Genomic DNA, 12,649 nt, shown 5'->3' with positions numbered 1-12,649 from the left:
CTGGACATTCATCGAAGTTCTGAAGGAGTTTATCTTCTATACAGACGATCAGGGGAGGATGGTGTGGAACTCTCTTGATTAACAGACGTGGAGCTGCTGAGACGAACGGGGCCTTGTCCTGTGAGCTCACGAAGCAGAGGTCCAACGAACGGTTGTTTTCGTTGACGACATGATTAACTTGATGAAGCATTGCAGCACTATAGTTGTCAAGAAGATTAATTGCACCGGTAGAAGATTAATTGCAGAGTTTTCAGAATCAGGATAGAGGAAACCGCTATGGGCAGGTTTCCACGAGATATCTGGCAAATTGAGGTCGCCCAAAAGAACTATCTCTTCGAGCGGCGTAGCGTCCCTCACAACTGAGTAAACTAACTGGCAGTGAGCGTCAACTAGATCGTTGTCCCGGACAGGATCAGGTGGGATGTATAAGGCACACAAAAAGAGGAAGCGATCACTCAGCTTGATGGCCGTCCAAACCTGTTCTACGCAGTTCCATGAGTCTTTCTCAATTGGGTATTTTAATTTCCCCAAAAAAGTGGGTTTTCACCTCATTTGTTAGCCGTTCATTTTCTGAATCTAACGGTTCTTTTTTTATTTAAATTAAGTCAATATTAAATGAAAAAATGAATAAAAATCAAAAATAGAATGATTTACTGTTCGACAGATATCAACCAAGTTGATTGATTGAAATTATGTCAGAAGTTCTCTCCCTCTCTTCTGTCTTTCAGATAGAGCTCCTCATTTTGATGATTTTGATCGAGCTTTTGACAGCTTCCATATGAAAACTGTATCGTCCGATGACCATAGTTTATCTATTCACTGTGTTGTCTGAGGTGAGCTGAGAAGAAAAGTGGTTTACTTATAAGCTACCGTCTTATCCCAAAAAAATTTTTTAAATTAAAAAAATGCTTTTTTTTATTACTTTTACTCGTCAAATTTGAAAAAATCTTCATGTGATGATACAGTGACATCATATGTTACCATAATATGTAAAAATTTATATACCGCTAAAATACCCAACTGCTCTTGCTTTCAATCCACGTCGAACAGCTATCAGAACACCACCGCCAGTGGATTTGCGGCTGTTGTTAGGGCTTTGATCACAACGGAAAACTTCGTAATCGGATCCAAGAGTTAAACCACGTTTCGCAAATGACAATGATATCATAGGAGCAGCAATCGGATACGACTAGTCGGTAGTCTTCAATATCGGAGTTCATTCCACCGGCGTTTTGATAAAAGACTAGGACATCTTGCTTGCGACTTGGGGTCGGAGTACCATTTTCCTCGATAATAACGAATGTGTCGGAAGAATGCTGTCCATTAGCGGAGCTGGAGGAGCCCCCGTCGCCGTCGTTAGGCTGGGTCATCCTCGCGTCAATAGAAGGCCGGGCCGAGACGGAGCTGTCTACGCTGGCATAAACGTTACCCGCAGTGCTGTGAATTGGATTGACACCAGACAGCGAATGAACTGATTCTCGAGTATACTTGCCAGAGGAAGCAATAGGGTTGCCAAGTGGTCGGTTTTTGGCCGGCCCGACCGGTTTTTCACCTGCAAAGCCGGTGGCCGGTCAATCCTGCAAAAAGGCCGGTTTTCTGACATATGAAGCTGGATTAGCACTTTTTGCCGGATTTGTTAAATTTTCTGATAAATTTATTAGCAATTCTGAGTAGTGGATCGTTGAAGATAGCCAGTTTTGCAGTGACAATACTTTGCTTCTGACGGTAATTAAATTGTCCACCAGCACCAGAAGCAACTAGTTGTCACTCTGAAACTATAGCTATGCGATCTTCAATAATTCATTTAATGTTCGTTGTGGTTTCGATTCCGGCGACTACCCAAATAATATGTCAATAACGCACATTACACATTCCAGCCGCTAATATGCAGCGAAGTTTTTGACCATCAAACTTTCCCGATGTGCGCTGAACATTGTTTGTAGGCTAAGAAACCAGATGGCTACGTGAGATGAAAGAGTATGAAATTGCATGTAATGTGAATGGTCCTCTAATATTCTTTAGTGGAGAATCGGGAGAATCAGTACAGTCGGTCGAAAGTCTGTCAAAATGATCGGTAACATCAAAATTATATTACGTTTTTGTGGAAAACTTACCATGAAAATACCAAGGTTAGTCACCTTGGAAAATACCGTTACGTCAATGCATCAATTTTGTGTAGTTTTTCCTGCTTTTCATTTGCTAATTTTTTTGTAACCGGGCTGTGGATTTTGAGAACCATTTCAACAAAAGCATTTGAAGTAGACAAAAGTAAAAAAAAAGAAACGTCAAACGAAAAGAATGTAAACAAAATATCACCTGCGAGCGCGCAGCAATGGAACAATTTATTTGCGGAAAATGTGAATCGATGTGCCCTAAATCGGAAATTGAACTGTAAGTGAGAATTTTAAATACAACCTGTGTCGAGCATTATCCGTTTGTAAACTAATAATAAGTTTTGGTTTGAATGCAGCCGTACTAGAGAAAAACTATTGCACTTCTACGAGCTACGAAGCTCTGGTGCCCGCCAGCCAAGTGAACCAAGTCGAGTAGTAAAGGAGTTCTCTCGATCCGCCGCTGGCGTGAAACGACCGAAGGAAACCGATATTCGATCGGTACAAGCATTGAAACGTACCGTAAAGTATTTGCTAACAGAGTGAGTACTTGGATTCTTCAGCACTCTATATTGAATATTTTATGTGACTTATAAAGCAATAAATTAATTTATTCCTATTTTACGCAGAGTCTTCCACGACGACCGTCGGTCATACAATTTCAAATATGATTTCATCTTCGATCGTCTTCGGGCCGTTCGCCAGGAAATGGTTATGCAAAACCTGAGTGCGGAAAAAACATTGCAACTGCTGGAACCGATCATTCGTTTCCTAGCTTACAGCGCCTATCGGCTCTGTGAGGCACCAATCAGTGAGTTTGACCCAAAAATTTGCAACACACATTTGCAGGAGTGCTTGAAAAAGGCACTCCGCTGCTACGATGAGTTGAATAAGCAGTCCCCTAATCGAACCGAAATGGAAGGACTTTACCTGATGTTCAACCTTGGTCACACCGAAGCCCTCAATCGGGGGATCAGTTTACCTAGCAAACTAAAGGAATCACTAAGAACACTCCTCCGGATGAACATCGAATACCATCGGGGGAACTTCTACCGAGTCCTGCATGCCATCCAGAAGCTTCCCCCACTGGAAGCAGCTCTTGCTGTGCTAAAGCTAGCGGAAATTCGTCGCCAAATGCTGCTCCGATTCTCGGTAGCCTTCCAGAGCAAAGTCCTCATCGTTCCACTCGAGTGGCTTCATCACGTTTTGCACTATCAGAAATGTGAGGGTTTGGCGCTGATCGACGACTGCAAATACTACAACCTCCAGGTGATAGACCAGAGCGCTCGATCAACCAAAACCAAAACGGACTGGTGGGAGGATGATGAAGACTCACCTAGCGAACCGAAAGCGGACGCGGCCGGTGGTCAGCGGCAGCTCAGCCATCTCAACCAGAAATCGGTGAAATTTGAGAAGGCTCAATTCGATGCCAACAAACCTGCGGTAAGTTGAACAAATATACGGCGGGTAACTATCCCCGAGCCACGACCACTGCAGGGAGGCGATAGCTCCCTCCAGTGTTCGTTGGTGGTTGCTCCGGTACGGTTGTGCTGTCAATTGCCGTATGTCGTTCCGTCGTTGCGTACTAATTGATTAATTTCGTTCATTTGGTCTGCCAGAATCAACCGCGCCGCATGGAGTTTGTTGATCGGGCACTTGGTAGCGTGAAGGCGATCTCTGCACTGATGATAGGTGGGGATGCGGACACTTGCTGACTATTTGGATTAGCATGTATACGTTGTTGGATAGTTAACTCAATCAAAACGTAGATTTTAACAATGAAGACTATTGTTATGTTTGAGAATGATATAAAATAGGTGGACCAATTAGCAGATAGTATGTGCTAGTGTATGAACATTTTGTAATTGTGTAGTGTAACGAGCCTGGGAACGTATTGACGTCGTTAATTTTAAATTTAAATTAATAAACAACAAGGCGTTCATTCATAGTAGGCAGTGATTCTAAAATCAAAATCATTCGTTGAAAGCTGAGGTTGAAAGGACAATTTAACAGTTCAGTTACAGTCGTAGAAGGCGTGAAAAAATGTCTAGTATTAATAAAACTAACAAATCAGTTTGAATAATTTACTAAGAAGTACGTTAACTAAATGGTTATAGAAGCAAAATGAAATTAAATAAAAGTGTTAGTGATTTTTATACACTACAGATACAGGTAAGCTAAAGTTTGATTATTTGGTGGAATTACTAGGGCTGTAAAAAACTCGGATCCTCCCGGCAACCATATTGGCGGAACTAGCTCTCATTTCTAGAGAGTTTATTTGAACAAAATTTCGGTATTTCCGTATTAAACGTAAGAATGTGTGTAGTAAGTAGCATTCAACGATTATCAGTTACTCTCTTGTGAAATCTCATTTTGATTTCAACAAAAATTATTTTTATTATATTCATTACATATATTTGGTCTGCCATCATAGCTCATGCTATCCACTCTATTCCGTTTATTTGCGGCCGGATTACTTAATTTAGCGCTTTTTTCGTCTCCTACTTGCAAAATTACCAATACATTACATCTATCGAGATAATTCTTATCGAATCGTAGTCCTAAAAATCGTGCACCGATTAACTTATTGTTCATTTTCACAGTAAATTCGCTTGAGAGAAATTCAACCGCTATCGAATATCAACATATAGCATAGCATCGCTTTTAAATTAGGTATCTACTATTCAGCTATTTACAATTAATTCAATAGAGAACGCGAGGAGCGAGCATCCTTCTTAACCGACTAAACAGCGAACCAACGCCGCAAACGTCAGCACCAGCATCCAGCTAGCGGCGACCGAACCGGTCCCACTGTCCGGTCGTCCTGTCCGACCACCGTGCTTCGGTTTCCGGGCGTCATCCGGTTTGGCACTGCTGCCATCCAGCGTCTGCTCCTGCTCCTCGTCGGGCGGCGGCATCTCCGCTTCGTCATCCGTCAGGTCGACGTCCTTGACGATCTCGTCCGTGTTGAACATCACCACGCGATCGCCCAGCGGTTGAATCGGGCGAAAATTGTGGGTCAGTGGGCGTCCTTCTTCGTCCTCTAGCGCGCGGAATGCCTCAATCTAGGGTCGACCCACGGTGAGGTGACGTGAGCCGAGTGTGTGTGGACATAAAAATAAAGAGAGAAAAAGAGAAAATTTACGTCAATTAATTGAGATGATTGTAGCGGCGAATGGTTAGGTCAGGGATACCGTCAGCAGACTGAAAGTGAAATTATTTATCGGGAAAACCAGACTGATGAATGTGAGTATGTGGGAAAGTATTTTGAGCGTACGCAACTGAGATAAATCAAAGCATTTTATAACCATTGGTATGAAAAATAACTGATTTTTGTGACTATCCCGCGATTAAAAGTCATTTGAACTTTATCATGTATGCAGGATAGCGGTATTAGGTGGCTTGGTGCAAATATTTCAGGGGGTAATAGAGGACCTCCTGGCCTATCTCTTTTAGTTTCGTTGCAATTTCATTCTAAACGTACCGTGTTATGTGTTGAATTAGCATCTGTAAACTGAACGAATTCATACATCATTTTTTTAGACCATGATTTTGGTCGGCCAGGTCCATTTTTCTAGGGGGGGGGGACTAAATCGTTCCTAGAGGGGGCTTAGCCCCCTCCCCTCCCCCCCTAGCCATTTCCCTAGTTCCGCCAATGGATAAATCGGCTTGGTTTTTGCAGAATTATGCAAGCAAAAATGGAGGCCAACTCTCAATTTATGAAAAACTAGCTGACCCGACAAACTTCGTATTGCCACAAATTAACCTGTGTTGTACATAAATCATGAATCTCGGATGATCTTTGTCACTTCTCGAGTTTTGCAAGCCCCCCAGTGGGCGGCGCTTCCGACGGCGGGTCACCGGCAACACTCGCGACCGGCTCGTCCTGAATGATCTAGTGTTACTATAGATAGTTTTTGTGGTCTTGTTATTGATTAATGTTTTATGGAAGAGTCTCGAATTTCTCGAGTTGGATTAGTTTTTGAGTTTCGCAAAAATTTCTGTTTTATTTGTATGAGAGTCCATATCCCCCTACCACAGGGGTGAGAGGTCTCTAACTATCATAAAATAAATTCAAGACTCAAAAATCTCCTACATACTAAATTTGGTTCCATTTGCTTGATTAGTACTCAAATTATAAGGAAATTTGTATTTTATTTGTATGGGAGCCCACCCTCTTAAAATGGAAAGGGGTCGTAATACACCACAGAAAAAAAATTCTGCCATCTAAAACTCTCACATGCCAAATTTGGTTCCATTTGCTTGATTAGTTCTAAAGTTAGGAGCAAATTTGTATTTCGTTTGAATGGGAGCCCCCCCCCCTCCTAAAAAGGTAAGAAGTCCTAATTCATCATGGGAAAAATGGTTGCCTCCAAAAACACCCACATGCCAAATATGGTTCCATTTGCTTGATTAGTTCTCGAATTATGAGGAAATTTGTATTTCATTTGTGTAGAAGCCCCCCCTCTTGAAGTGTGGAAGGATCCTAATTCACCGTAGAAAATATTTTTGCCTCCAAAAACCTCCACATGCCGAATTTGGTTCTATTTGCTTGATTAGTTCTCGAGTTATGGGGAAATTTGTATTTCATTTGTATGGGAGCCCCCCTTCCTAATGTGGAAAGAGGTCCTAATTCATCACAGAAAAAATTCTTGCCTCCAAAAACACCTACACGCCAAATTTGGTTCCATTTGCTGGATTAGTTCTCGAGTTATGAGGAAATTTGTGTTTCGTTTGTATAGGACCCCCCCTCCTAAAGTGGTGAGGGGTCCCAATTCATCATTGAAAAAAAAATTGTCTCCAAAAACACACACATGCCAAATTTGGTTCAATTCGGTTGATTAGTTCTCGAGTTATGAGGAAATTTGTATTTCATTTGTACAGGAGCCCCTCCTCTTAAAGTGGGGAGGGGTCCTAATTCACCATAGAAAATTTTCTTGCTCTCGAAAACCTTCACATGCCAAATTTGGTTGCATTTGCTTGATTAGTTCTCGAGTTATGAGGAAATTTGTATGGAAGTCCCCCCTCTTAAAGGGGAGAGGAGTTATAATTCCTCTTATAAAGAGGGGAGGGGTCTCAATTCACCATAGAATAAATTCTTGTCACCAAAAAAAACACCCACATGCCAAATGTTGTTCTATTTGCTTGATTAGTTCTCGAGTTAGGAGGAAATTTGTATTTCATTTGTACAGGAGCCCCCCCTCTTAGAGTGGGGAGGGGTCCTAATTCACCGTAGAAAATTTTCTTGCCCTCGAAAACCTTCACATGCCAAAGTTGGTTCCATTTGCTTGATTAGTTCTCGAGTTAAGAGGAAATTTGTATGGAAACCCCCCCTCTTAAAGGGGAGAGGAGTTATAATTCCCCTTATAAAGAGGGAGGGGTCTCAATTTACCATAGAATAAATTCTTGTCACCGAAAACACCCACATGCCAAATTTGGTTCTATCTGCTTGATTAGTTCTCGAGTTATGAGGAAATTTGTATTTCATTTGTATAGGAGCCCCCCCTACTAAAGTGAGGAGAGGTCCTAATGCATCATAGAAAAAAATCTTGCCTCCAAAAACACCTACATGCCAAAGTTTGTTCCATTTGCTTGATTATTTCTCGAGTTATGAGGAAATTTATATTTAGCTTATATAGGAGCTTCCCCCTCCTAAAGTGGGGAGGTGTCCCAATTCATCATAAAAAATATTCTTGTCTTCGAAAACCTTCACATGCCAAATTTGGTTCCATTTGCTTGATTAGTTCTCGAGTTATGAGGAAATTTGTATTTCGCTTGTATAGGAGCCCCCCCTCCTAAAGTAGGGAGGGGTCATAATTCGTCATAGAAAAAATTTTGGTCTCCAAAAACACACACATGCCAAATTTGGTTCTCTTTGCTTGATTAGTTCTCGAGTTATGAGGAAATTTGTATTTCGTTTGTATAGGAGCCCCCCCTCCTAAAGTGGGGAGGGGTCCCAATTCATCATAGAAAAAATTTTGGTCTCCAAAAACACACACATGCCAAATTTGGTTCCATTTGCTTGATTAGTTCTCGAGTTATGAGGAAATTTGTATTTCATTTGTACAGGAGCCCCCCCTCTTAAAGTGGGGAGGGGCCTAATTCATCATAGAAAATATTCTTGCCTTCGAAAACCTTCACATGCCAAATTTGGTTCCATTTGCTTGATTAGTTCTCGAGTTATGAGGAAATTTGTATTTCGCTTGTATATGAGCCCCCCCTCCTAAAGTAGGGAGGGGTCCCAATTCATCATAAAAAATATTCTTGCCATCGAAAACCTTCACAGGCCAAATTTGGTTCCATTTGCTTGATTAGTTCTCGAGTTATGAGGAAATTTGTATTTTGCTAGTATGGGAGCCCCCCCTCCTAAAGTGGGGAGGGGTCCCAATTCATCATAGAAAAAATTTTGGTCTCCAAAAACACACACATGCCAAATTTGATTCCATTTGCTTGATTAGTTCTCGAGTTATGAGGAAATTTGTATGGAAGCCCCCCCTCTTAAAGGGGAGAGGAGTTAAAATTCCCCTTATAAAGAGGGGAGGGGTCTCAAATTACCCTAGAATAAATTCTTGTTACCGAAAACACCCACATGCCAAATTTGGTTCTATTTGCTTGATTAGTTCTCGAGTTATGCAGAAATTTGTGTTTCATTTGTATGGGAGCCCCCCCTCTTAGTGGGGGGAGTGGTCTCTAACCATCACTAAAACCTTCCCTGGCCCCAAAAACCTCTACATGCAAATTTTCACGCCGATTGGTTCAGTAGTTTTCGATTCTATAAGGAACAAAATACAGACAGACAGACAGACAGACAGACAGACAGACAGACAGACAGACAGACAGACAGACAGACAGACAGACAGACAGAAATCCTTCTTTATAGGTATAGATATGCTGTGGACCGATGAGAGTACTTTCACGAGGTGCTTCAATACCAATAACGACCACAAAACCATAATGCAGATATCCGTCAATGTATGGACCGATAGAATTAGTCGACAGATTTTCGGTCCATAGGATATTTTCAAAAAGCCGTGGTTTGGGCGGAATGGAGCCCAGATTTGACCACGAAGGATTTTTTTCCTGGGGAGGTATCTAAAGTAAGAGATTTATTCCGTTACAATCGATACACGTGAGTGACTGGTTTATAAAATTTTCATTGCTGCACAAATGACGCAAGATAACTTGTTCGACATTGTTCGAACCCTTGCTATCTGAGAAGTAAACAACACATCGAGTTGCTCGTCTTTCTCTATTAGAAGGACGCTGCTGTCACAGAAGAAAAAACGAGGCAACGTTGTCGTCCTGCAAATTCATCTCAAGTCGGAGATTAGTGTGTACCTTTTAAACTTTTCGGGCACCGAGGATATCGATGATGTAGCGACCTAACGTCCCAAATAATCCAGAATCCGAGTTGGTACTGCCGCTCAATAGCGATCTAACTTAAACCGAATTAAGTGTAGGGCAGTAGAAGAAGAAACCAAAACGACAGGATGCCCAGATTCTCGGGGATTCACTTAATTGTGGATGTTTTCTTTACGAACTTGTCTTCGAACTTGAAAGTCTTTTGGGAACTTTCATTCGACCACTACCCCGTGGCTTTCAAACTGACTCCTGACAGCTTCTCGCGTTAAATGAGGACGACGGTCAGTCAGTCAGTCATGAGATGGTGAATAAGCAGGATATCACAACTGCCTCTAAACTCTACCGAAACGGTGACCAATGAACTAGAATCGCTTAAGCGAGCGATCACAAAGAACAGGGCGGTCCCCGTTCAGCAAAACCAGGTGACCCCATCCCACTAAATTGATCGTACCACCAAACGAATTACATACGAATGGCCAAAACGAGTAGAATCAATATATATAGAATGCCAGTGTCGCTGCAGTGCTCGTGGTAAACATCACACATTTGAAAATTATGTATTTACATTGTATGCGCAAATGTGTGAGTGATTGATTCGAAACGGGAATTGTCAAACTAAAAAGGCAACCCAATAAAAAAATCCTTCTGCTTTTTCGTAAATCACGTAGGATGAATCACCCGATTTGGTCGTTTTAGGGTATTTCGTCGGCAGGAAAATTTTCTATTGGGCAATTTGACAATGTTGTTCCCGTATCCAAGACACGAACCACCAACATGTTTGCCACCAAAATATCCATGAAACACCAGCGACACTGGCATTCTATATATATTGATTGTACTCCAAAACGTCATATTCGGCCGAAAACATTCACGACCTTCAACCTGCACAAACGTTGGAAACATGCTGTCCCTACTCGCTGCTGCACTTTCGAACTTAACTAAAGGATAATCCCTAGTATTTAGTAAACCTAGGAAAATGTATGCACCTGAATAGAAGTGGTTTCTGCCGGTGGCCGGCGCTTCCGACTCACGTGTATCCGAATTAAAACCTTCCAAAACGACGTATGTTTAATTATCTCGTGTTTCACCCAAATTTAAATCCCAAATTTTAATTTTGTTTAAATTTGAACGCATAACAAAATGGCGGACATTCAAACATAAAAGTGTAGGTTTTTCAACGAAAAAGTTTACTTTAAACATTTCCAAAAATTACAAAAATTGCAATAGCGAAAAAATGGGTCAAACTCTATATAATTTTGTTGGCTTCGGAACAGGCTTCATTTTGGTTTTTTTGCTCAGTGCTCAGCATCTACTGAGCAAAAAACCGAAAATGAAGCCAGGGGTGACATTGCGATTCTCGTTTCGAGTGGTTTTAGTTCGTTTCGCCCACGTGGTCGAAACGAACCAAAATAACTCGAAACGAGAATCGCAATGTCACCCCTGCTTTGAAATAAAAAAGAATCATGAGAATTTCTTGAGCTGCTCTTGAGATTTTTATGGTACCGCCTTTTAAAACCTGGTTTCGAGAAAAACGGCGTTGAAGTTTTTATTCGCTGTGTAATCGCTCCAGACATGCATGTGCGGTACAAATAGCTGTAACTTTGTCAATTTTTGGAATTCATCCAAATGGCTTCAAACACATATGGCTAAAATGTTAATCTTTTGAAATATTCAATTAAAAAAAAATCGGTTTTTAAAAATTAAAAAGGTATAATGCCCCCTTTAATAGTTATTTAGACATTCCGAAAAAAATCGGCCTTTCGTGGTTCGCCCAAAGTTAATTCGGCCTTCTGTGATCGTTGTTGAAATTCGGCCATTTGTGATTCAGCCATTCTATCCAGCCCCACCAAGCTTCTAACAGATTTCCAACAAAAACTCCTAGAAATTCCATCGTGTTCAAAACTATTCTGGTCCATGGTTATCTTACTTTTGTGGCAACCGAGGCAACGGTCCATTATCGATCCTACGCCGAACGCCAACACCAGCTAAACATCACATCCATCGGTAGGGTTGCCAAGTGGCCGGTTTTTGGCCGGCCCGACCGGTTTTTCACATGCAAAGCCGGTGGCCGGTCAATCTTACAAAAAGGCCGGTTTTCCGACATATGAAACCGGATTTGTACTTTTTAACTGATTTGTTAAATTTTCGGATAAATTTATTAGCAATCCAGAGCAGTGGATCATTGAAGACAGCCAGTTTTGCAGTGACAGTACTTTGATTCTTGCGATAATATATACATTAAATTCTCCACTAGCGCCAGAAGTTGTAACTCTTAAACTAGCTACTTTCAATAATCCGTTCAATGTTCGTTGTGGTTGCGACTGTCACAACTGACTGCTCATCCCATTTACATGGGAAACTGTCAAGCGACTTTCGACGACTACTCAAATAATATGTCATTAACGCGCATTACATACAGAAAGCAAACTGCCAGCATGGGTTTATCAAAAAAGTTTGTAACGAGTTCAGTGATCCATTGTGCTTTCGATCGTTGTACTGCGCTTTGGTAAGACCTCTCCTAGAAACTGCTTGCATTATTTGGGGCCTATATCAGGAGTACTGGAACGACCGTATAGAATACAAAAGCGATTCGTTCGGTTTGCTCTACAACGATTACCTTGGAGAGATGCTAATAACCTGCCCTCGTATCCAGATCGGTGTCAACTGATCAATATAAGCACACCGCTTACACGTCGAAAAATTGCCCAGGCCACATTTGCCGCCAAAATTCTAAAAGGCGAAGTTGACTGCCCCGCCCTGCTGTCGCGTTTCCGGTTCAACACGCCTGAACGGCCGTTACGTAAACGTAGCCTAATCCATTTACCATTCCACAGTAGCCAATACGGCAGTAACGAACCAATAACCAGGCTCCAACGAATATTTGCTGAGGTCATCGAACTATTCGACTTTCACGAAACTACTGCTTCCTTCAAAAACAAACTGAAGACGACAAGAATTTTTAACTAGTGGTGTATTATGTCTAGGACGTTTTAATTTAATTGTTTATGACTACTATATTATTTGTAATTTTTCATTGTTTCATGTATGTATGTATGCGCCTAAAAGATGGTGGGGTTTTTATGTCTCTTGAGAATATCAAGACGGCTTTTCCCCACCCCAAGATCATTAAGATCAATTAGATCGGATGATTATATTCAATAAACATAAACATAAAC

General features: G+C 41.4%; 2 protein-coding genes across 15 annotated transcripts in view; one reads left to right on the top strand and one right to left on the bottom strand.

Annotated features, from left to right (window-relative positions):
• The first annotated feature begins 2,330 nt into the window (after positions 1-2,330).
• LOC128737799 (SAC3 domain-containing protein 1) lies at positions 2,331-4,281 on the top strand. The gene is made up of 4 exons (XM_053832505.1): positions 2,331-2,391; positions 2,471-2,653; positions 2,741-3,554; positions 3,731-4,281. The coding sequence occupies exons 1-4, from the start codon at positions 2,333-2,335 to the stop codon at positions 3,824-3,826; spliced, it is 1,152 nt and encodes a 383-aa protein (XP_053688480.1). The 5' UTR covers positions 2,331-2,332; the 3' UTR covers positions 3,827-4,281.
• Positions 4,201-12,649, bottom strand: part of LOC128737801 (carbonic anhydrase 7) — a 77,716-nt gene continuing 69,267 nt past the window's right edge. For all 14 annotated transcript variants that reach the window (XM_053832510.1, XM_053832508.1, XM_053832509.1 and 11 more), the window contains one exon: positions 4,201-5,176. In XM_053832510.1, coding sequence (XP_053688485.1) covers positions 4,847-5,176 — 330 coding nt within the window. In that variant the 3' untranslated portion in view covers positions 4,201-4,846. The remainder of the gene's footprint in view (positions 5,177-12,649) is intronic.

Source organism: Sabethes cyaneus, chromosome 2 (genome assembly GCF_943734655.1).
Source record: "Sabethes cyaneus chromosome 2, idSabCyanKW18_F2, whole genome shotgun sequence".
NCBI classification, from domain to species: Eukaryota; Metazoa; Arthropoda; class Insecta; order Diptera; family Culicidae; genus Sabethes; species Sabethes cyaneus.
Note: the sequence above shows the minus strand (reverse complement) of the source record. Positions and strands in the feature narration are given on the sequence as shown.